This window comes from Sarcophilus harrisii, chromosome 4 (assembly GCF_902635505.1).
Source record: "Sarcophilus harrisii chromosome 4, mSarHar1.11, whole genome shotgun sequence".
Lineage (NCBI taxonomy): Eukaryota > Metazoa > Chordata > Mammalia > Dasyuromorphia > Dasyuridae > Sarcophilus > Sarcophilus harrisii.
Genome location: NC_045429.1, coordinates 197,053,099 through 197,077,219, shown reverse-complemented (window position 1 = coordinate 197,077,219; position 24,121 = coordinate 197,053,099). Strand labels below are relative to the sequence as shown.

The following is a 24,121-nucleotide window of genomic DNA, read 5'->3' as shown; positions in this document are numbered from 1 at the left end:
TTTATTCATAAACATTAAAAAAAAACAACTATCCAAATTAGAACTAATATTATAATGTTTTTAGGAAGAACATATTTATATGTTCAATATATAGTTAGGTAAAAAACATCAATATGACAAATTTTATAGAACTTGTATATTTTTTTATTGCTCTGGAATTTTGTCCTAAGAGGTACATTGGTAGAAGTTATGTTCTTTGAATGTATTAGAAGATAGAGATGAAGATGATATATTGTGATTTAGAAAATAAGAAAACAACAAAGTTTTACAAATATATTAAGAGGAGAGAGGCCTGTTCTATATAATCTATAACCTTGGCCATATTATTTGAGTGAGTGTTTGGAGTTTAGATGGCCTTGGCTATATGCAACAGAAAATTGTAGAGCAATTGCTATTACTTGATAATAATAAAGAAAATAAATATAAAAGATTATACTAAAAGTAGAACCAGTCAAATTCTCCTCTTTCTCATTTCATTGACAATTCCGTTAAACATTACAAACATTTATCCTGTGTCTACTATGTACAAACCACTTTGATAAGTTCTAGAGATAATTCAACTGGGAAGACACAGCGTATACATATAAAATAATTTGAATTCATATATTTACATGAAATCTTTCATGTACAAAAATGGCATGATTAGCCAACAAGTAGTACTATATGTGCTTTCTATCCTCTCATCATTACTAGTTACAGAACCTAGTCAATAATCTTAATGCTATTGTCACATGTAACTCATACCATGTTAGAGTTAGATATGACCCATGAAATCACTTAATTCAAACTTAGGGTACATGTGAGTAAATTCTGAGCTAATAAGACTTATACAAAAATCACTCTGTTCCTTAAGAGTGAGGCCATCTTTAGTCATCCTGATCTTTATCTTGCCACTGCATGAAGATGGCTTCAGAGAAACTAATAAGGCTGGAGACTTTGAACAGCCCTCCCTCACTTAAATCTAATTCAAATGCAAGTCACATTATCACCTCTCTAATATAATGGTCCACTTTGAGAATGAAAGATAAACAACAAGAAGCTAGTTAGAGACAGAAATGGAATAAGAATCTATTTCCTGCTCCTCTTTCTCTTATACCATGGTACTTCAGTCCATCTCTTTTTTACTGTTTCTACATATCAACTCTGGCCCTTATCATTTCATATGTGACCCATCACCAGAATCTCATAATTAGATTCCCTGCCCCATAATCTTTCCCTCTTCTCAATCCATCCTAAACACTGTCATTTTCATAGTTGCAGTTTGATGTATAAAACGTACCTTTTTAATAAAATCCAGAATACAACTTCTTTAAATTCATTTTTAAAAATGCAGACTCAGAAATACCATGTACTATACAACTATTTGGTTTTATTGCATCATAAAAAGATAATTAGTAACCAATATTCTTAAAAAAAAATTAAGTCCAAACACAAACTTTATTAATAAAAAAGAAGAGAATGATTTGTTTGAAACTTGAAATTGATAGCCATTCACTGTTTGAGGGTACAACATTAAGTAGAAACAGATACTAGCTAAGAGAAATGAAAGCAATCATTGTAGATTGGATAGTATTGTGTAGTAATCAATCTCTACATAGCTCTAGCAAAGCAAAGAACAAATCCCAGTTGCTTTGTACTGGTGACAGAAAGCACTGATAAAAGCTCTGGGACCAGAAAAACAATGCCACAACTCAATTACAACTTTTCATTTGACTTCTTCATTGACCTATCCTTTCAACAAATGTCTATTAAATGCCTAATATGAGTAATATATGGAAGGAAACTGAGATAACAATAAGAAAAAGATAAGCAAACAAATTATCACCTAAAACACAACTAAAATATTTAAAAGCTCCCAGCAGCAAAACTCTTTGCCAAAATATTTATTTAATTGTATTCTCCTTAGTCAAAACTAACACTGCAACAAAATTCTTACTCCCAGGAGTTATCATGCTCATGGATTTCCTGAAAAACTACAAATATAAATACCATACAATAAATCCTTCATGCAAGCTTGGGACAAAAAGGAAACCTTTTACAGATAATTGCAAATTGCTTAAAGTACAATCATTAAGACATGTATGAGTACCACAGTGCAGTTCACTACCACCCACTAGGAAACTTAGGGTCAGCAGTGGGCTCACGCTGGGGAAGGCCAACTCCAAAGAAATGGTCAATTAGAAGGCATCTTGTGATAAGCTTAGAAGCAGCACTGCAAAAAGTTATTGAGAAGTAGCTCACTGTGGGTTAGGAGAAAGAAAATAAAAAAAAAAAATGAAGACAAATCAAAACATTCAGAAATCCCACTGGGAACATAAAGAACAAATTGTTCTTGATTACCATAGTGCACTTTGCTGTGTGAAAGGTTTAAAAGAGAATTTATTTACTATGAAGAATATCACTAGTCAAAAGTCATAAGTTACAAGATATAAATCAGTCTTTTTAAAATTGTTCTATTTTCTAAATACCTATTAGCTTTAAGTTTTCATGGGGTTGGGTGGTCATATTTTCATCTATATTACTAATTATAAGCAAGTGGCACCATAGCATATGAAAGGGAAAACAATGAATAATAAAAATTTTAAGATGGATAAATTTCATCCTTAGGTAGAAAGATAGAGCAAACAGTACAGAACTTTACAAATTGGAGTGCTCAGAGTCTCTAGTATTAAAACCCTCCATTAAAGTGCTGTTAAAGAAATTCAAGCAACCATGTCTAGGAAACTCTTAAGTGTTCAAACATCTAGCTTAAGTTAATACATTTTCCAAATTTAAAATAAGATTTTTTTAATGGTTCTCAGTGATTAGTTTCTAATAGATTATATTCTTATCTATTAATACTAGCTGAAAAACAAACAAACCAAGTAATAAAATAACAAAGCCTGCTGTATTTTAAGATTTCCAGAGCACATACACAAAATATATATGTAGGTTGTATGTATACATACACACAAATCAAAGAAAATAGATCATTATCTTGTTTTATTCTTCCTATAAATTAAGTAGTACAAGTGTTATCTGTCCAGAGGGACAAGATTTAAATGACAAATCATGAGAGGAACAGAAACGGCATGAGACTATATAATGGCAGGTAAATCATACTAAAATTTGTTAGAATTGAATGAGATAAGCAGCATGATAAAGTAGATTTACAGGTACTTCAGGTGAGAGATTACTTAGTATGGGTCACAGAAATGAAAGGAACAACAATAGTTGATGAGTCCCTGCTGAGGGATACTGAGGCTCTTACTTGTTGATCTCATGCTGTCACTAAAGAGATCTGCTGTCTAACCAGATCATATTTCAAGAGGAAACAGAACTGTGCAAGTTTTTAAAAATGGTGGCCACTGCACTTTGTTCTGGTGAGTCCTATGGGCACAAACACAAAAAAATCTAGGAAGTTTTGGTAGTCTCAGCAAGAATACTATCCAGGGATTACAAGCAGTACAAAAGAGAGTGCAGATTGAGAAGTGAACAACTATCTTAAAAACACATTAAGACTGACATTTAGATTTCTGACCATTAGCTAAAAATATCGAATGGCACAAAACTAATGTAGAATGGAGTATATCTAACAGGAATTGTTAGAAATATAACTGCCTGGAATCTTACAAACCCAATCAAAAAAAGCTTTAAAATGAAAAGGGCAGACACCTACACACATACCCTCATAATATCCAACAAGTTAATATTTCAGAAAGTAGAGCTTAACTGTAGAAATAGCAGCTGAAACAACAATAACTTGACAGAAAAAGATAAAAAAACAAAACAAAAACAGCTAGCTGTTAAAATCTCATGGGCCCAAATTTGCTTATGTAAATGTATTAAGTATAGAATAATTAAAAAAAAAAAAAACACAAAGCAAGATGAACTAGACATTATAATGGAAGGAAACAAATAAGAAATCAAAAGTATTACTGAGAGTCAGTAGATGGATTAATAAAGAAGCAAAACAGAGACAATGCAGTATGTGGGAGAAAGCACAAGCTTTGAAATCAGAAGGCCTCGATTTGTTATCCTACCTACAACAATTCTTATATAACCTTGAATAAGTAACATAACCCCTCTGGACTTCAGTTTCCTCATCTTTAAAATAAGGAGGTTGGATTAGATTGCCTCTAAAATCTCCAACAATTTGAAATCAACAATCCTATAATCTTAATTAAGAAACAAATGATTTTGAATTCAAAATACATTAGGGAAGAAAAGGAGAAATGGAGAAGGAGGAGTTTGGTTACAGATCATAAGTCTGGCAAAGAGGCACAAGATAGCTCTTCTCTCCCACTTCTGGCCACATCCTTGGCTTTTCAGGGCCCACAGATACTCAGGATAGCAGAAGCACAAGTACTCCTGAGCTAATTTCCCCTTTACCCTTTTCATTTCCATGTCTCCTCAGAAGATAGGTTCATTATCAAATTGGTAAGAGCTCTAGTTCTTCCCTTTTCATTTAGGTTGGGAAAGAGTAGTTAAACAATGGATGAGAGGAAAAAAAACTGCATGGCAAACAGCTTTCTTTATCTTAAATTTCCTATCCTACTCATTAACTTCTTCCAAATTTGTCTAGGGCAGCAGCATTCTTTCTTTCTCCCAGGTTCTCACAATCCCAGTTTCATCTTCAACTTTTCACTTTCTCTCACCTAAAACATCTAACCAACTGCCAAATCTTTTTTGCTTTAACCTCCATAATTCTTACATTAATTTCTTTCTCTTTTTACCTGGCCACCATTCAAGTTCAGGCCCTCAACATCACTTCTTACCTGGACCACTGAAAAAGTTTTCTATTTAGTCTCCTTACTCTAAGTCTCTCTCCTCTACAATTCACCTCCACATAGCTGCCAAAGTGATTTTTACACAAACAAATTTGAATATATTTTTCTCCTACTTGATAAACTCTAGTGGTTCCCTATTATTTCATTTCTCTCATCCTTTCAAAGTGAATATTGTTATTATTATTACAGCAGTATGTATATTTAATTTGTGGATAAATAAATGGAGATGCTCAGATTTTCTACTGATAGCATAATCAAAAAAAGTTTAGAACTACTGTATTAGGCAACAGTCTAGTTAAATGGATTTGGAACTGACTAAATGGCTAGCTTGGAGTCAGATCTCCAACAGAACACCCCACCCTATGGTTGACTCTGGACCTTTTGTCTTTCTTTGTATCCTCAACACTTACTACAGTGCTTGGTGGTAGGCCTTATTAAATGCTAGCTGACTTTTTAATATTTTTATCAGTGATTCAAATAATGATCTAGATGACATGCTTATCAGATTTGTAAATGAATGAAAATTTGAAAGTCAGTTCTAGTCAATATCTCTAAAGATTTCAAAGAGACTCAAAACAATGGATTGAAATGAAATATGTAAATCTGGATAGGAATAACCATAAAGTATTAATCTTGGCTTTAAAGACAACTTCATTAGGCATTAGCCCCTCCAGAAAAGACTTGGAAGTTTTAAGAAATTATGTGCTCAATATAAATCTAAACTGTGAAATGATAGTTTAAAATCTAATGAAATATTCAACTGAATTAGGAGAAACATTGCTAGACTGCTGCATTCAATATTGGGTACTACATTTTAGAAAGGGGACTGCATTGCTAGAGAGCATGAATAGGAGGGCAATTATGATAGTGAATCATTAAGATTCTATACTGCATTTTTTTTTTTTTGCATACTATGCAAGTATTTGGGGAGAGAATAAGAGCGTGATAGTTGTCTTCATGTATTTGATGACCTACGATGGAAGAAAGGGAATCAGACTTCTTTTGCTTGGTCCCAGAGGGCAGAACCAGAAACAACAGGTAGAAGGTACAAAGAGGCAAATTTAGATTCAATAAGAGGAAAAATTCCCTACTGATTGGCATTGTTCAAAACAGGAATGGATCACCTTAAGGAAGGCATAGATTGAAACCAATTCTTAGTTAAATACAAGCTGAACTAAATTATTTCTGAGGTCCCTGCCATCTTCTAAAGTTTTATTTTAGGGCCTTTCAAGATTAAAAAGATTCTGAAAGATTGAAGGACAGCAACAAGGTATTCCAAACACAAGAAAGTTCCAGACATAGCATGTTGTATATCAGTGACAAGGAAATAACTTTCCTGACTGAGGGAGGAGAATTTTGTTAGTTGAACAGTAGGAATTATGAATGACAACAGGTTTAGAGGTTGAAAGGGTGCTAATATGAAGGGATTTGCAGGCCAAGACAGTGCTTAGGTTTGAGTAATGGATGATAACTGGAATTTATTATAAGTCTTTGTTTGGCAAATATATATTACATTGTTTGTCATTAGTTTTACAATCATATTTTATTCTTTAAAGCAGACTGTAACCTGAGCCTGAAAAGCAGATAAGAAAATATGGCCCTCTTTTATCACTAAAGAATTGAAATCAGCACATAACAATGATGGCAGAAATGTCCAAGTCCACTTCATTAAACTAAGAAGATATGTTAATCCTCTACTAAAAGATAATTTGTGGAAATAGAAAAAAAAAAGATCTCCCCTACTCAAATCTTTATGGCTCTAACAATGGTTATACTATTTTTCTTCTGGGGACAATAAAATCTTTTCAGTTGATCTATCTTTACTTATGCTGCTGAATTATCTGCAGTTGATCATCAATGAAACTCCAGAACAAGGAGAAGAAAAATGCTTAGTAAGCTGATAGGCCTGATGAGTTTGTCTCATCTCTCTTTGCCACAAAAGACAGAGAAAAGTAAGAAACTAGAAAATAGTTGGATGCTTGAAGTCATTATAAAATATTTCAGTGGAGCTAAGGAATGAAACTTTCAGAGAAGGGACAGAATGGCAAAACTGTCCTATGGCAATTTCCATTCCTATTGATCCCCTCTATCTTGTCACATAAAGGAAATCTAAGTAGTTACCTCATTTTTCAAGAATTCTATGTTGGACCCACACTTAACACCGTATACCAAGATAAGATCAAAATGGGTCCATAATTTAGACATAAAGAACGAGATTATAAACAAATTGGAGGAACATAGGATAGTTTATCTCTCAGACTTGTGGAAGAGGAAGAAATTTGTGACAAGACAAACTAGAGACCATTATTGATCACAAAATAGAAAATTTTGATTACATCAAATTAAAAAGCTTCTGTACAAACAAAACTAATGCAAACAAGATTAGAAGGGAAGCAACAAACTGGGAAAACATCTTCACAGTTAAAGGTTCTGATAAAGGCCTCATTTCCAAAATATATAGAGAGATGACTCTAATTTATAAGAAACCAAGCCATTCTCCAATTGATAAATGGTCAAAGGATATGAACAGACAATTTTCAGATGATGAAATTGAAATCATTACCACTCATATGAAAGAGTGTTCCAAATCATTATTAATCAGAGAAATGCAAATTAAGACAACTCTGAGATACCACTACACACACTGGCTAAGATGACAGGAAAAAATAATGATGAGTGTTGAAGGGGATGTGGGAAAACTGGGACACTGATACATTGTTGGTGGAGCTGTGAACGAATCCAACCATTCTGGAGAGCAATCTGGAATTATGCCCAGAAAGTTATCAAACTGTGCATACCCTTTGACCTAGCAGTGTTTCTACTGGGCTTATACCCCAAGGAGATACTAAAGAAGGGAAAGGGACCAGTATGTGCCAAAATGTTTGTGGCAGCCCTGTTTGTAGTGGCTAGAAGCTGGAAACTGAGTGGATGCCCATCAATTGGAGAATGGTTGGGTAAATTGTTGTATATGAATGTTATGGAATATTATTGTTCTGTAAGAGATGACCAGCAAGATGAATACAGAGAAGCTTGGAGAGAATTACATGAACTGATGCTAAGTGAAATGAGCAGAACCAAGAGATCATTATATACGTCAACAACGATACTGTATGAAGATGTAATCTGATGGAAGTGGATTTCTTTGACAAAGAGACCTAATTCAGTTTCAATTGATCAATGATGGACAGAAGCAGCTACATCCAAAGAAAAAAACACTGGGAAATGAATGTAAACTGTTTGCATTTTTGTTTTTCTTCCCGGGTTATTTTTACCTTCTGAATCCAATTCTCCCTGTGCAACAAGAAAACTGTTTGGATCTGCACACATACATTGTATCTAGGATATACTAGGACCATATTCAACATATATAGGACTGCTTGCCATCTAGGGGAGGGGGTGGAAGGTGGGAGGGAAAAATCGGCACAGAAGTGAGTGCAAGGGATAATGTTGTAAAAAAAAATTACCCTGGCATGGATTCTGTCAATAAAAAGTTACTATAATTAAAAAAAAAAAAAATTCTATGTTAAGAAGACAGAAACATCCAGTGATTAAAAACACTGTGATATAAAAAGACAACCTGGAATAGACACACCCCTTTGAGAACATATAATTAGAGAAGGGGTCACATGCTTTGAGCACAGAAGTTAATGTTTGGATCCATTTTACAAGTAGCAAGGGCTTCATGCCAGAGTTGTCTAAGTCAATCTGCTGATATCTTGCAGAAGCTGGTTTGCTAGTTGTCCTGGTGCCAGTACTGGAATTAAAGCCAAAATCCTGAAAGAAATCCAAAATGGAAGCTTTGGGGCCTTTCCTTGGAGGTCTAGCAGAAGCTGGGAAATTTAAATGATTACGTTCCTTTCCTTCTACACAGAGATTAAAACTGGAGGGTGAGGGCTGAGGCTGCCACACTGTGGCTGGTATTAAATGGCTTAAAATAAAATTCTTTATGTATAAATATGTATACATGTATATTGGATTTAACATATTTAACATGTATTAGACTACCTGCCATCTAGAGGAGGGAGTGGGGGGAAAGAGGGAAAAATTAGGAAAGAGAAAGTTTTGCAAGGGTCAATGTTGAAAAATTACTCATGCATATGTTTTATAAATAGAAAGCTTTAATAAAAAAATGCTAAAATAAAAAGAGGAAAAAAATAAAGTTCTTCAAACATTTCATAATAATCTGAAGGAGAAAAAAAAATTAGTGATAAAGAGAAGAACCATTATGCAAAGTAGAAAAGTAATGAGAAGTGGATTCTATACTGGCTCATTTAATAATACAAAGGATTTATTTATGAATTTGTGTGTATTTATCTTATCTATCATATCTGTTTTATATACAATAAGGAAAAAATGGTTCTAATAATAAAGGGCTAATACTACTTTTGTTAATCTATACCTTTGCTTATTGACTGATTTATTTATTGATTACTTATCAAGCTGACTGATGACTCAAAAAAAGAACATCTAATTGGAAGAATTGCCCTTTGCCCAACAACTACTTGATATAAATAATATTTATTATATCTAGTAAGGTAGATGATATTGTGCTTATTGAGTTAAATTCCAGAACTTCCAAAATGAGATCTATAATTACTCAAGAGTTCAATCTAACAATCCACACTGTAAAGTTACCAAGAAAATGGTAAAAACCAATTGCCCGGAAAATAATATTCTGTTATAAGGGTAAGAGTAACCTATAAAATTAGATACAACTGTACCTCTATATTGGACAGACAATGCTTAGGATTAATCAGGAGGAAGAAAGTCAATTGGCCTGTCTGAAGTTCTCTCCTTCTCTCCCCTTCCTATCCAAAACAAGGGCCCATTTATTAATATTTTTCAAGGGATAGAGCTATAGCCATAGAATACCATATTCTCTTAAGAACTAAAGTTGTAAGTTAAATATAAAGATCAATGAAGAGATAGATATATGGTAAGTTATAAAGAACTATGTGGGAGAAATGGTACAAAGAATGTCACTGAAAGGTAGACTGCTGATACTATAGCTAAGTAGGGGGGGAAAACTTGTAAATGGCTCGGATGCTTTATATGTCTCCCTGAAATGTCAAGAGTTTTAGAAGAAAAACTCCAAAACACTAGATGGAGTGCCATGAAGAATTTATGGGTGAATCTAGACAAAAATCATGTAGAACCAAATATATAATAACCAGAGGGTTATTACCTGTGTGATTCTGGGCAAGTCATTTAACCCTGTGTCTAGTTTCTTTATCTACAAAATGAGCTGGAGAAAGAAATGGCACACCACTCTAGTATTGGTCAAGAAAACCTCAAATAGAGACTCATGAAGAGTCAGACATCACTGAAACAACTAAACCAACAACAACACTGTTGAAGAGAAAAGACACATTAAATATTTCAATGATATATGCAAAACAACAAATCATAGCAGAAGAGGGAAGGGAATACCAAACATATGAATTATAGATTTGGATAATACACCTTGGCTTTCACTATTCAATACCACAATCCCAGAATTTAAAAAAAAAAAAAAAAAAAAGTCTTTTTTAGCAATGGACTAAAGAAATTTCTGAAACATTTATCGAACTCATAGTAGCACGTATATAAGCACTGCTAGGCACTTTGAGAGAGTCAGATATGTTACAAGTTTTGTTACAGATATATGCAATGCCTGCAAAGAGCATAAAATACAAACAGAATACAAAGGAATAAGTAAATACTTCAGGAAAGGTACAAACAGAATGCTGTGGTAGCAGACAAAGAAGCAATTACTTCAGGCTGGAATTGGGAGGAAAGAAAAGGATGACCTAAAATAGGCTTCAAGGAAGAGGTGGTCTTTGATGGTTAAGTACAATTTCAATAAGCAAAGATACAGAGAGTGGGTGTTCTAGCTGGGGAATGGAAGGGAGTGGGGGGAACGTGTAAAGAAAAAGATGGGAAATAAAGCACACTGTAAATGTAAATTAAGACCAAAGGGCCTTGAATGTCATATGTTTTGATTTTATTCCTTAGGAAACAAGAAGCCATTGGAATTTCCTGAGCAGGGGTATAATATGTTTTTGACATTGTCTTGAGAATTACTGCAGTGAATTAGATATTCAGGGCTGAGCACAGAGCTTTGGATGAGTACCTATATTATAAGGAGGTAGGATGAAAATAGAATAAATAAGGTGAAAGTTTTACTGGTGAAAATAATGGAATTGGTTTTCTTGTTGCCAGTTAACAGACTATCAGCTACAAGCCTGTGGCACATAATTTATTTCTCTGTTATAAGATAGCAACAAAACAAAGGACATTTTCTATTATCATCTGTGGTCTTGAACTATTTTAACCCAACTGATAAACTGAAGAATGAAAAAAGGATCCAAACAATGTACTTGCTGATTACAAATGCAACACAACAATCTTGAATGTCAGCATAATAAAGTGAATTATGAAGCAGGACATGAACCTGTTTAACCAAGATGGGATTATCATAAACATAAACATCAAGAAGAACCTCAAAGTTCAAGCTTATATATGCATAAGTTGTTCCCTCTAAAGCTGTTGTCAAACAATTTATACAACGAAAATGATAATTCTGGTAATGTTCGGCAACTTTCTGTTGATTAATTCCTAATGATTTTCACATACTAAATGTTTCTCAAAGGAATATTTCTTTCAGAATCTTCACCCTCTAGATTCTAGAATCTAGAATGATGCACAACATCAGTTAATAGAGGATTTAACAAGGATGCTGACAAATCAATAGTTCAGGTGCTGCATTTCTGCCACGTGCTTCTTTAATGATTATTAAAAACAGCAGCTAACACTCAGAGAATGTGCTTTATCAATGGCAAAGCTGGAACTCTTTTAATACAAAAGAACCATCATCATGTTTTGATTTTGTCAGAGTGGGAGCTCCCGCTACTCACATAGATCAGAAATATGCCACTTAAATTTTAGAGCACTTCCTGTGATTCAGAAAATTAAGAGGCTCTGCCATGATGGAGTATAAACTGCTGCCTTGGATCTTGCACAAGTAAAAAAAATTAGCAAATGTCTGTTGAGTTGAACTGAAAATCAATGTGGAGAAATTGAAGCTTATTTAGAGAGAATATAGCAATGGGTTGGACCAGTGGGGTCTGGGGTTAAAGATGGAGGGTTTGGAAGACCTAAATTCAAATACTAACTCTGGCACTTACTAATCTTGAGACCAAGGGCAAGTTATGTAATCTTTCTGAGCGAGAATACAGCAATTAGTTTATCATGGCTCCTTGCTTGTGAACTTAATTTTACTTAGGTCAAAGGAAAAAAATCACTGATAATAATTAAAGGATTCTTCAGCACTAATGCTTTTAAATAGTAACTACTATTATTAATTTGGAAGGGAAGCCCTGGGTTTTAATTTTGCAGAAAACTCTGACTGGAAACTCCTACCTACTCAAATAGATGATTTTGTATATTATTTATTATCTGAGAAAACTGTCCAGAACACTGAGAAATTAAGTGATTTGTCCATGGTCATATAACTAGTTTATATGTGTCAAAGGTAGGAATTGAAACCAGATTTTCCTTAAGTCAAAGCAAACCTTCTCCTGATGCTTGATAATACTAATAATTATTTAAAAAAAAAAAAAAGGCTATTCTCTAAATTTCTGCAGGTATTCCTTAGAAAAAGAAATATTTAAATGTAAGAAAACAGGGATACAAATTATTATGGAGGAAAAGCTCACCTGAATCCCATGATTTCTGGGCTTTCCTCACACATATACACTGAAGCTTGTTTTTTCTCATGTAACCTGCATTGTATCTTAACTCACTTTAATCATCTCCATCCTATAAAACTTCATGAAGCCAAGAATGATATGAACTAAATGAATAGTTTTCTTTCAGGCCAGGATATCTTTTAGGAACTGAACAAGAATGAGAGCCCTTTTCAAAGAAAAAAGCCTAGCCTCGTCATACCTTAATGTTTTTTGCCTTCTAGATTCATTTCTGCCACCTTGCTGTTTGGAAAAAGAATATATACTATATTGGCTAAAAAGTGAGTCATGAGTGGCACCTAACACTTTAAGATAAGGCTCTTACTTCCATGGAGCTTACACTTTAAGAAATCATATATTTTTAGAGTAGGGAATTGTATTCTCTGCACGTAGCTATTGCTATGTTAAAAAAAAAAAAGTACATTTCCCCAGGATCTCATTTTAAAAATTATATCCCCTATATAGTTCAGTTTTCCATCTAGAGATGTAATCAGGGATGGAAAGCCCTTTGTGCTGATACAAGTACCTTCTATATTTTATAGCTTTTAAACCAAGTTTGTCAAACTGAAATGTTGTGCAATAACCTGTAACTCCTTCCATTCAGAAGGTCTGAAGGTCTCTGGAGAACAGCAGCTTACACAAGGAGCAGAAAGACCTCTTATGGGTTTTAATCATTTTGCTTGCTTCTTCAAACACACTTGTTTTTTCTGTCCTCGATTTGCAGTTCTAGATAAACAATGTTATTATAATGATAAACCTGAATGAGAAGGACTGCCATTAATTGGTGTCTTTTAAGTACTCACTAGTAAATGGAACTCTATTGTTTGGTTTAAAATAAATGCAGAGAAAGGGAGCGGGAACAATAATTAGAACAAAGGAATATTCTTTTCAAATACTAAACATAAGATATAAAAATACTAGGCTTAAGAACCACCAACAATAGCATTAGAGTAATTGAAAGAAAAAAAAGGAGCAACTTTTATAAATTACTCTGACTTTGCCTTTCTCCTCTCTCCCCAGAGCATAGCTTTCTATGACATATTTTTAGAATACTTTCCAATAATTCCTATGCCATTCTTTATTTCTTTTTTTTTAAATGATATTTATTAACATCACTGTGAATAACATCATGAAGATATGAGAACACTTTCCACCCTCCTAGTGTCATAGATTTGATTAGATTAGATTAGAGCTATAAGGGACCTTTTAGTCATTCAATTTATATATGAAGAAACTAAAGTGTAGGGTCATTAAATAAACTGTCCATAGTCATATAATATCTATAATGGAACTTGAATCCATGTCTTACTGACTCTTAAGTCCACTGCTTAGGCCATGCTTTATTCCACAGAGAAAATGAAGAACAACAGAAAATTAGATTTCATCCCCCCAAATTAAGTTCAAATCTTACAATGAGTAAAGTGTTTTCCAAAATCCCTGTCCATCCTAAATTACCAGAGCTCTAAATTAATAATATGGCCAAGAAGATATTTAAGCCACAGTCTATAGTTATGTAAATTTTAAACAACTTAAAAATACATTCGTATTAAAATTTATACACTTTAAAGGCTAATTTCCCATATGTAAAACAAAATTTTCCATCACATTGCAGAAACCCATTAAGAGTCTAAAACCAATAAAGTTTTGCCCAGCAACTTTCAAATATTTACCTAAAATTTTCTGTTTTGGTAGCACAAAAAAACTATAGATGTTTTAAAAGCTCAATGTTAAACATAATAACTCTGGGAGATAAGGAAAGGTTAAGGAATTTCCTGAATGACATGGCAAAGTCAATAATGGAACACTGGACTATTTCTTTCCAAGTCTGATTCCATAACAAGAGTCCATGTTTACAAACTTGATGGATTTGCACTTGGCATTATAAATAATTCCATAGGTATAAAAATTTACCTATGATGTCATTGTTAAAAATCCATTACTTTTCTAGATGGTAGCTGAGAGTTTTGCATCTGCAAAGTATGCTACTAGGTTTAGACAGAAAAAATAAGTCCTATTGGGGTCGAGAGTAGTGATGGTGGAATCTATTGAAAATAGGAAAAGGTGGAAGGTGAAACTATTCAATACACTCCACATCAGAGGAGTCAGATAAATGTATCAGTAGTGCCTAAGGGGCCAAACAAGAGTGAAGAGGCTACATCCTTTAGAATCTGGGGCAAAAGTAGACAAGATTATTCTCTAAAGTTAGAGCTGACAACAGTAAACATAAAAGAGATGATACAACCTGCTAATAAGCCACCCTAAGAGATACTCTATAAAAAAGAGACTGGGACATTTCCTATATTTCATCAAAGAACACTGGGAAACTCCCTGAAACTTCAGAAACATACTAAGTATCCTGAAATTGAATTTATTGTGATATAACACTCATGAACTGGTAAAAGATAAGAATTATTGAAAAAAGAGATATGGGTTGCAAGCTACTTGTTAGAATATCTCTAATACTGTCCTGGGTAAAAGATGTATTGATAACAATTTTGTTGTTGTTGTTATTTAGTTTTCTTTATTTTTTTGGCTGGATCTGTGACTTCATTGGCGTAGTGAACTGCTAATGAGAAAAACTTCTTCAAGCAATACAGAACAGTGATTTTTAGTCTTAGTGTTGCTGAGGACACTGAAAGAGTTTAAGAGACCCAGCTCATTTGTATTAGGCAAGGAATTTTAACAGAGGGCTCCCTGATATTGAAGGTAGCTTTTTCTCCAGTATTTCACCCCCTGCTCTCTCTAGAAATGGTAGCAAAACACAAATATTTTTAGGGCAGAGAAGTTTATTATCATTAAGCTAAGTAATTCATGGTTGGAAGAGTCATCCCATAAAAAGTGATACTTATTACTCTCTAATTCTCCGAACATCAAACAGCCTTGTAATCTGTAATTTAGTTTCCTAAATTAACTTACCTACCTACCTGGTGGGAATGACTGGTACCAGTGTCGTTTTCTTGTTGGGTATGTCTCTTAAAATAGTAAATCATTACCTGTACATTTTGTTCCTAAAAACAGCCCCTCTTCTGAGTTTTGTTGGTGAGGCTTATCCTCCCAGGGTGAGATTACTCTTAGGCAAATAAGGTTTTTAATCAAACCCTAAGTAAGGGTAAAATCTCCTCAAGAAACAGCCTCCAACAAGATTGTAGTGTCTAACAATTTCAACTACAACATGAGATAGAATGTTGAACTTCTTTTCAAGCAGATCAATTCATGTGGAATTAATTGTATCTGCCCTTGTGGCTTTGACAAGATAAGACCTTGATAATGGAAAGCTTGTGCTTCATGTGCTCTGCACACACCAGCCTGGCAGCTCCTGACAAAGCCAGAATGTTAATGGGGGCCATTCCAAAGTCTTCAGTCCTGATTCCATGTTCACCAAACAGCTGTACTAGCTAGAGAAGTGAATAAAAAGCTATTTATTGGAAGAGGAACATCTGTGTTACCTGGACAGTTTGGTAATCAGAAGCATCAATTCCTTTCACAGTCACCTCTCGGAAAACTCTGGGCTCCAATTCCTCTCTGGTAAGATCACAGTGATAAATAATACCTGAAACAGAGTTTAAGTCACAGATGAGTAAAAGGAACTCATTAAAGGAATAATACTGGGATGGCAAAGGAAAGAGTAATGCATTGAACATATTCTCAGTTGGACTTAACAATGTACACATTTTATTTCATTTATGTTTAACTCCAATTGTTTTGACATTTTTCAACCAGACCATAGAAGAAGAAAAGCAGATAAAGCAATAGAAAAATTAAAATTAGTTCAAAATGTGTGATTATAACAAAAGATAAAAATAAAATTTGACATATATATGGAAATGTATATGCAATAAACACATATTCTTATATATATGTGCATGTGTATATATTTAAAGCCAGAAATAATAGATTCTAGTCCCTGGTCAGCCATTCTACTGGCTATATGATCTTGGACAAGTCTCAAACTTTCTGAACCTGTTTTCTCATTTATAAAAAAATGAGATCTATTAATAACTAGGCCCCACATACTTCAAAGAAATATTCACAAAGCATTTTGTATAAGATGAAGTGCTATACATATATAAAGTACTGTTTGTTAAGTAGAACAACAATACTTTTCATCAATAGAGACTTTTTTTTAAACTTCATTATGTCACAAAATCTGCTGGCTTCAAATCAACCCTTTGCTAGAAGAAAAAGGATTATTACCATTTTATGCTTGCGAAAAATCAAGAAACAGAAAAGATCAAGTACCTTATACAAAATCATCTATACAGTTATTGGTTTCCTTCAAGCTAGATACACACAGACATATATATATACCCACATACACACATATACAAAAATGTATATATGTGTATACACACACCAGAATTAATAAATCACTCAAATAAGCATCTATTACCACATACTATTGCCAATGACTCTGCTAAGTGGGTGGGAATACAAAAATAAAAATCTGAAACAGTCCATGTTCTTAAGAAGCTAATATTCTAATGGGGAAAGTCTCATAGGAAGTTATAAGTCACTAAAAGTAACTATTCTGGAAACATCTTGTTATCCTAGCCTTATACAACATTTTATACTATGACTTGTTTAAATAATATTAAAAATTAAAATTCCAGTCCCTGAATCTAATGCAACTATATTTTACAATCCAAGAAGTAAAAATGAATTCAATAAGAATAAACAATAAGTAAGTCTAGGTTTTTAATGTTTGAAAACAATTATGCTGCTGGGGTTTATGAAATAAGACTTAGTAATCTGCAGAATGACTGGCACAGAAACAAAATCTATCCATTTTCTTCTTGACCTATGCTACCAAGCACACTAAAATCAATTTAGCATTCCCAATACAAGTTGGAAAGCCACAAATGAATTATACCCACGGGACACATTTAGATGGACTCATTAAGTATTAAAACAAAAGTTCTCCCTTCTTTATGCATATATGTGCACATATACATATGACTGTTCATATATACACAAATAAACACATATATATCTATGTTAAAAGGCTAAGAAAGTTCCAGTTCCTTATCTAGCAGATGGGGGATGAGTGAAACCTCAGGCTATACACAAACGGGCCTAAAAAGTTCATCTGCAGTCTTTAAAATAAACACTAAACAAAATTAGTAAAAGGAGAGGTTATGAAATGAAAATGTACCTTTCAGGATATAATTTGAAAGGAGAAAAAGATGTATAGATTTCTCTATTAATTTTATATCAAGTTTTCATTCTTACCATCAATGCATTAGAATAATTGGTCAACTCTTTAGTGGGAAAAATATAAGGCACCTGAATTTATGCTTAATAAATTAAACTTCTTAGATTATTAGCTTGAATATATATTTGCATAGATCTCTTTAAAAATCTTAAAGATTTTTTTTGCATACCTGTGATCCAGCAGTGCCACTACTGGGTCTGTATCCTAAAAAGATCATAAGAGAAGGAAAAGGATCCACATGTGACAAAATGTATAGCAGCTCTTTTTGTGATGGCAAAGAATTGGAAATTGAATGGATGCCCAACTGGGGAATGACTGAATAAGTTATGATATACGAATGTAATGGAATATTATTGTTCTATAAGAAATGATGAGCAGAGTGATTTCTGAAAAGCCTGGAAAGACTTACATGAACTGATGATGCTGGGTGAAGTAAGCAGAACCAGGAAAACACTGAACTTAGTAATAGCAAGATTATATGTTGATTACCTGTGACAGACCTAACTCCTCTCAGCAATGCACTAATCCAAGACAATTCCAAAAGACTTGGGATAGAAAATGCCATTCAAATCCAGAGAAAGAACTATGCAGGCTGAATGTGAATCGAAGTATGCTATTTTCATCACTTTTTTGGTTTGCTTTTTTTCCCCCTCATAGTTTTTCCTTTTTGTTCTGATTTTTCTTTCACAACATAACTAATAAGTAAATATGTTTAAAATGATTGCACCTTATCAGATTGCTTGCTGTCTTGGGGGAGAGGAAGGGAAATAAGGAAAGGAGAAAAAAAAATCTGGCATTCAAAATCTTAAAAACAAACAAACAAACAAACAAAAAAAACAAGTACTGAAAACTATCTTTACATGTATGGGAAAAATAAATACTACTACTGAAATTAAAAAAAAAAAAAAAAAAGCAAATGCTTGCTTCTTTCAGGCATTCTATATTTCGTTTCCTATGCTGTTTTCATTTCTGCATGTTTTCCTGACAAAAGACAACAAATAAACAAGAAAATTTACTTTTAATAAAAATGTTGGAAATAAAGCCCAACCCTTCCCAATTAATCGAATGTTTTCATTAAGAGGATAGTTATCACATACCAAAGGTTAGCTACCTTAAGTAATACACTATACAGTTTTTAATCTCTATCTTTTTGTAGTATAATTTGAGAATATAACTTTAAGTAGGATAGGGAGAATATCCTTTACACATTTTCTTTCATGCATCTTGTACTGCCAAGTCTCTTTTAAAATAGAAATAATCTCTGAAAGTGTCAAGCCTATCAGTCATAGGCACTTGAGTATGAATTATTTTAATGATTTGTTGTTCAGTTGTTTTCACTAATATCTGACTTTTCATGACCCCATTTGTTTTTTGTTTTTGTTTTACAGTTTCCTTCTCTTGCTTATTTTACAGATGAGGAAACTGAGGAAACAGGGTTAAAGTGATTTGCACAGGTCAAACAGTTGGTAAGTGGCTAAGGCCAGATTTGAAATCACAAAGATGTGTCTGCCTGATTTCAGATCCAGCATTCTTTCCACTGCATCACCTAACTGTCCTAAGTTAATAAGAGCCTGAAAGGTTTAGGGCAGAAAAAGAGGAAGGCATTTTTACAAGATTTATTCAGGTGATCTAAGAAGGCAAAGTGGGGAAATTTGTATAAGCAGAAGATAATAAGGATTCAACATGTCCTGGGTGGAGAAATGCCACTGATCAACATTTTAAAGGGAATCTTAGGACAATTTCCTTATCAACTTGCAATCAGAATCTTCTTTTCTTAAGAGACAGAAATACCTAGTTGAGAAGTTCTGCTGAGTAGTTATCTAAAAAAATCTCTCTCCACACATGGACAACTAGTATGCCTCAATCAAATTGGGGAGCCTCTTTCTCCTACTGGCAAATTGTTCCCAGAATCTCCATCTTGAATAAGAACCCCAAGGCCAGTTATCTTTCACTTCTCTATGCTCTGCTTTTGACTCTCTGGATTTTCTTTACCATTCCCCTACATGGGAAACTTCATCTCTATTCTCTTGCTTTTCAGCTCTTTAAGTTCTTCCTCTGTTAAAATGTAAGCTCCTTTGCATCATGTACTGTCTTTTTTTTTTTTTTTTTTTTTTGGCTTGCATTTGTATCCCCAGCACTTACCACGGAACTTGGTACATAGTAAGCCTTAATAACTGTTTGCTGTCTTGTTGACAAATGCATACTGAGTTGAAAATCAATGTTCTATAAAACACTGTAAAGATGTAAAAATAAAAGAAGTGATAGTAAGAATGCCTTAAGTGTTTGTTCTGTCTCTATTGCTACTTGTTTTGTGACCTTGGGCCAAATTTCTGTTTTTTGGGTACATGTTATTCTGACAAAATGGGATGAAATCAGACATATATGTAAGAATACCCTTAATATTCTTCCTCTCCAGACTATATAAGAAACTTTCTTTCTTATGCTTCAGAGTCTTTTTCATCCTGAAAATGACTTCTAGTTTTTTGGAAATGTGCTGGTCCTGTAAACCTTTCCCTGGCTCTTTTCAGAACCTCCCTGTAAGAAGAGTGATCAAATCAGTCAGGTTTCATTCCTTTTAATGATATATTCTGAACTTAGCCAGATATCTTCATCTCATTCTTCCTCTCCAACCTTGGGCAGTCTTCCAGTAGAATGTAAAACTCTTAAAGGCAGGGAGTATTTTTCTTTCTTTCACTTAGGTACTTAAATATATGCTTGTTGACTAATTGACTAATAACAACAACAATAATAATAGGAAAGTACCCACTATGTGCCAGGCACAGTACTAAGCACTTTACAAGTATTTCAGTTGATCTTCACAACTCTGAGAGATAGATGCTATTATAATCCCCATTCACAGTTAAGGAAATTGTATCGAGCAGAATTTTTAAGTGATTTGCCCAAAGTCATACAACTCCTAAATGTCTGAGGCTGCATGTGAACTCAGGTCTTCTAACTACAGATTTAGTACTCTAATCAGGGTGCTATCCAGCTGCCAAGCCATAATGCTGGGAAAATTTAAAGTCTTTTAATTAATTATTTCAATAGTTTAGTTAAGAGAGAGTAATCATTTCTGTAAGAAAAAGAATTTAGATTGGAAAAAAACACGAGAACAACAAACCTAAGTATTATAGACTATATTTAAAAAGTATTTAGTAACTCAAAACAAAAAGAAAACAATGTACAGCAAGGAGAAAGTGACTCAAGGCAAAGGGATAATCTGCATTGGGTCAAGAGCAATAAACTGAATGTAGCCAAATGCCAAGATTTATAGAAAAGATATTAAGTGTCAAGAACAATCATGAAAATAACAATAAAATAAAAAACATAACAGAGAAAGTACTTGGGACAGAGTGGTATGTAGCATTACCAAAGGAAATTTGCATAGCATTTGTGTTGGAGAATACAGAAAATGGCTTGTCTAAATTAGAAGGTTTATGATAGAAAATTTAGATAGTTAAGATATGGTCAGATTAAGGAGGATGGCTTTGAAAGCTAGGTATGGTTTGTACACACACACACACACACACAGAGCTATATGTACATAAACACACACATATATACAGATATGTATTTGCTTTCTCTCTCAAATATAAGGGTAGCTAAATGGCACAGTGACTAGAGTGTTGGGTCTAAAGTCAGGAAGCTATGAGTTCAAATGTGACCTTGATTAAATCATTTAATTTCTGTTTGCCTTAATCTACTAGAAAAGAAAATGGCAAACCTCTGCAGTATCCTTGCCAAAACAAAACAAAAGAAAATCCATGGACAATAAAAGTAAAGAGCGTGAAAGCTGGCTTAAAGCTTGACATCCAGTAGCTAGGTGGTGGAGTGGATAGAAGGTGAACCTGGAGTTAGGGAGACTCATCTTCCAGCCTCAGCTACTTCCTAGCTGAGCAAGTCACTTTATCCTTTAGTTTCCTCATGTATAAAAGGAAATAGCAAATCCCTACAATATCTTTGTGAAGAAAACCACAAATGGGATCACAGAGAGTCAGACACAACTCAAATGAATGAACAACTACATATATAAAATTTCTGTGTGGGGGAGTGGGGAAAGGGAGAGAAGGAAAGGGAGAGGGAAGGAGAAGGAAGAAGCAGAGGTATGCACAACAGAAAAAAGTGGAAATCTAGATAGGAAATAATAAAAAACTGGATTACAGTGATGTCTGAGAGCTACTACAAATAGCTAATAGACCTTAATGATAGACTGGTAAAGAAGAAACCCCAAAGATGACATCTATTTGGATTCTGTTTTAATTATTGGTTGGCAGAAAAATTTGTTCTCATGTTATCAAAAAGATAAATGTCTTCTAAAAAACATGTGTTTAACATAAGGATTGTGGCAGCTTCTTTCACCACTACTGTGTCACTAACATCAAAGTGCTTGTGCCTATTGGACTGGACAGTAAGAATGTGTTGGATCTTCTACAGATAATCTTGAAAATCTCCTCGAAGTTGTGGTAGATGAACTACTAAGTGGTTTGAAACACAGGGTATAAATGTGCCAGTGCTCATCACTTTCCAGATCCTTTATTTTATTCATAGTGCAGCATGATATTAGTGCATTAATCTGGAAACGTGTATTTTAATATCAATTCTGCTGAGTAACTTTTGTTAACTGTATTAGCTGTATAACTTTTGGTCAGGCATCTTGCTTCCTTGGTCCTCAGTCTTCTCATTTGTAAAAGGAGAAAGACTGGACTTAAAGGGCCCTGGCAGTTCCAGAACCCCAAAAGAACATAAGCTTCTTGAAACCAGAATAGTTTTGTTTTTGTGTCTCAAAGTACTTGAGCTAGGTTTTGAACAGAAGTCATGCTTTCAGCAGTAATCTCTTCAAGTCTCTCCAAGTTGTGTCACAACAAATCAGAACCGAAATAACTTTGCCAATAGCTCCCCAAGTTTCTTAACAGGAAGTGGGGACAGTGGAATGTTTTCTGTGGAGGGAGGAGCCTTCATTATGATTCTGGGTGCCCTGGGATATAATTCTCTAGGCTGAGAACTTCTAGGGTCTTATACCAAAAGGATTTCCAAATCAGAGTTTCATCAACATTTAAAGCGCCTGATACTTGTTACTTCTATTTGATATACTTTAATTGAATGTTATTTTTAAATTCTGAGATGAAACTTTGTAATTTAAAACATTTTTTCTCCCTGCTTGGAGACATCAGATTATGTTAGGAAAAAAGATGAGAAGGCAATCAAGGTCAACCAAAAGGAGAGATGCACAGGCTTTAGGAGTGTTGTATCATCAACTAATTTCAGAACTAAAGAAACTAGGAACTGCACTCCTGTTTTTAGTCTTTAAAGCTAGACATGAAAAATTCTTCAGTGCTGGGTACCCAACCTTTCACTTTGCATTAGGACAATCAACCCTTTCTTCAAGAAGTAATGATGAGTGTGTTCCTGAAATAACTGGTCACGTAGTATCATTTCACAGAGGCTTACAAGCCTTTTGGGATTCTGAGTTCCATCAAGAGCAGGTGAGTCATGCCCAGTCTATGTTTTGCATTGTCCTTTCTCCAACTTATCTGGTAAAGACAGGCAAGTGTTCAGGTACAGCTTTGCATTTCAAAAGCTAGTAAAACAATTAATTCCCTGTGCTAAAAGCTTTTTATTTCAAGTGATGAAGTCTCTGTTCTACCAAGTAGCTTCCCTCATTTAACAGTACATAGTGAGGCTCACAAATAGGTTTGCAGCTGCAGATATATGTGTATGCAAAGGGTGTGTATGTGTGTGTCCTGCAAACAGTGGTAAAGAAAAAAAGAAAGAAAGAAAAAAAGTCTTGAGATTTTACAAAAGAAAAACATCTCCCAATGGGGTTGAAGTTGAAGTAAACTTTGGCCACTACCAATTGCTTACTGTAGGAGTCATGTAGTCATAGAAAGAACAATCTTTTGCATAGAAGCAACTTCAGGTAGCAAAGGGATTCTGTGACTCAAGTGTGTCTAGCAACTTCAGTCTCTGATCGTTCTAAATTGCTCTGAAAGGATTCTAGAAAGGAAAATGTTCTGGACTTTTCTAGCATACAAAATAGTATCTAGATCATTCTTGTCACTTCAATGAACTCAATCATTTTTTTTTTTTTTTAAATTTCAAAAACCTCCCAAGAGACTGGAGATTCTAACCGGATTGCTGATTCAGTCACAGGGGGAAAGAAAATACAATCTCAGAAAATACAGCAGCCTAAGCATCAGTCATCTGATTAAATCTCATGCTGCACTAAAGATCAGCTCTATACTTATTTACTTTTCCCTTAAGATTTCACTTCATTTTCCAGAAACCAAAGTATTGCATTAAAACTAAAATGCTAAGAAGCTTTGGCCTCCTTAGGATGTAATTTGATCTGATAACTTCATACTGCTCAAAGCCAGAAGAGACACTATTCCAAATCATATAAAATTGAACATTCT

The 24,121-nt window shown here is 34.0% G+C and overlaps 1 protein-coding gene across 2 annotated transcripts in view; it reads right to left on the bottom strand.

The window, feature by feature from the left end:
- Window positions 1–24,121, bottom strand: part of PREP (prolyl endopeptidase) — a 163,420-nt gene that overhangs the window by 31,934 nt on the left and 107,365 nt on the right. For both annotated transcript variants that reach the window (XM_031964471.1, XM_031964470.1), the window contains exon 10: window positions 15,943–16,046. In XM_031964471.1, coding sequence (XP_031820331.1) covers window positions 15,943–16,046 — 104 coding nt within the window. The remainder of the gene's footprint in view (window positions 1–15,942; window positions 16,047–24,121) is intronic.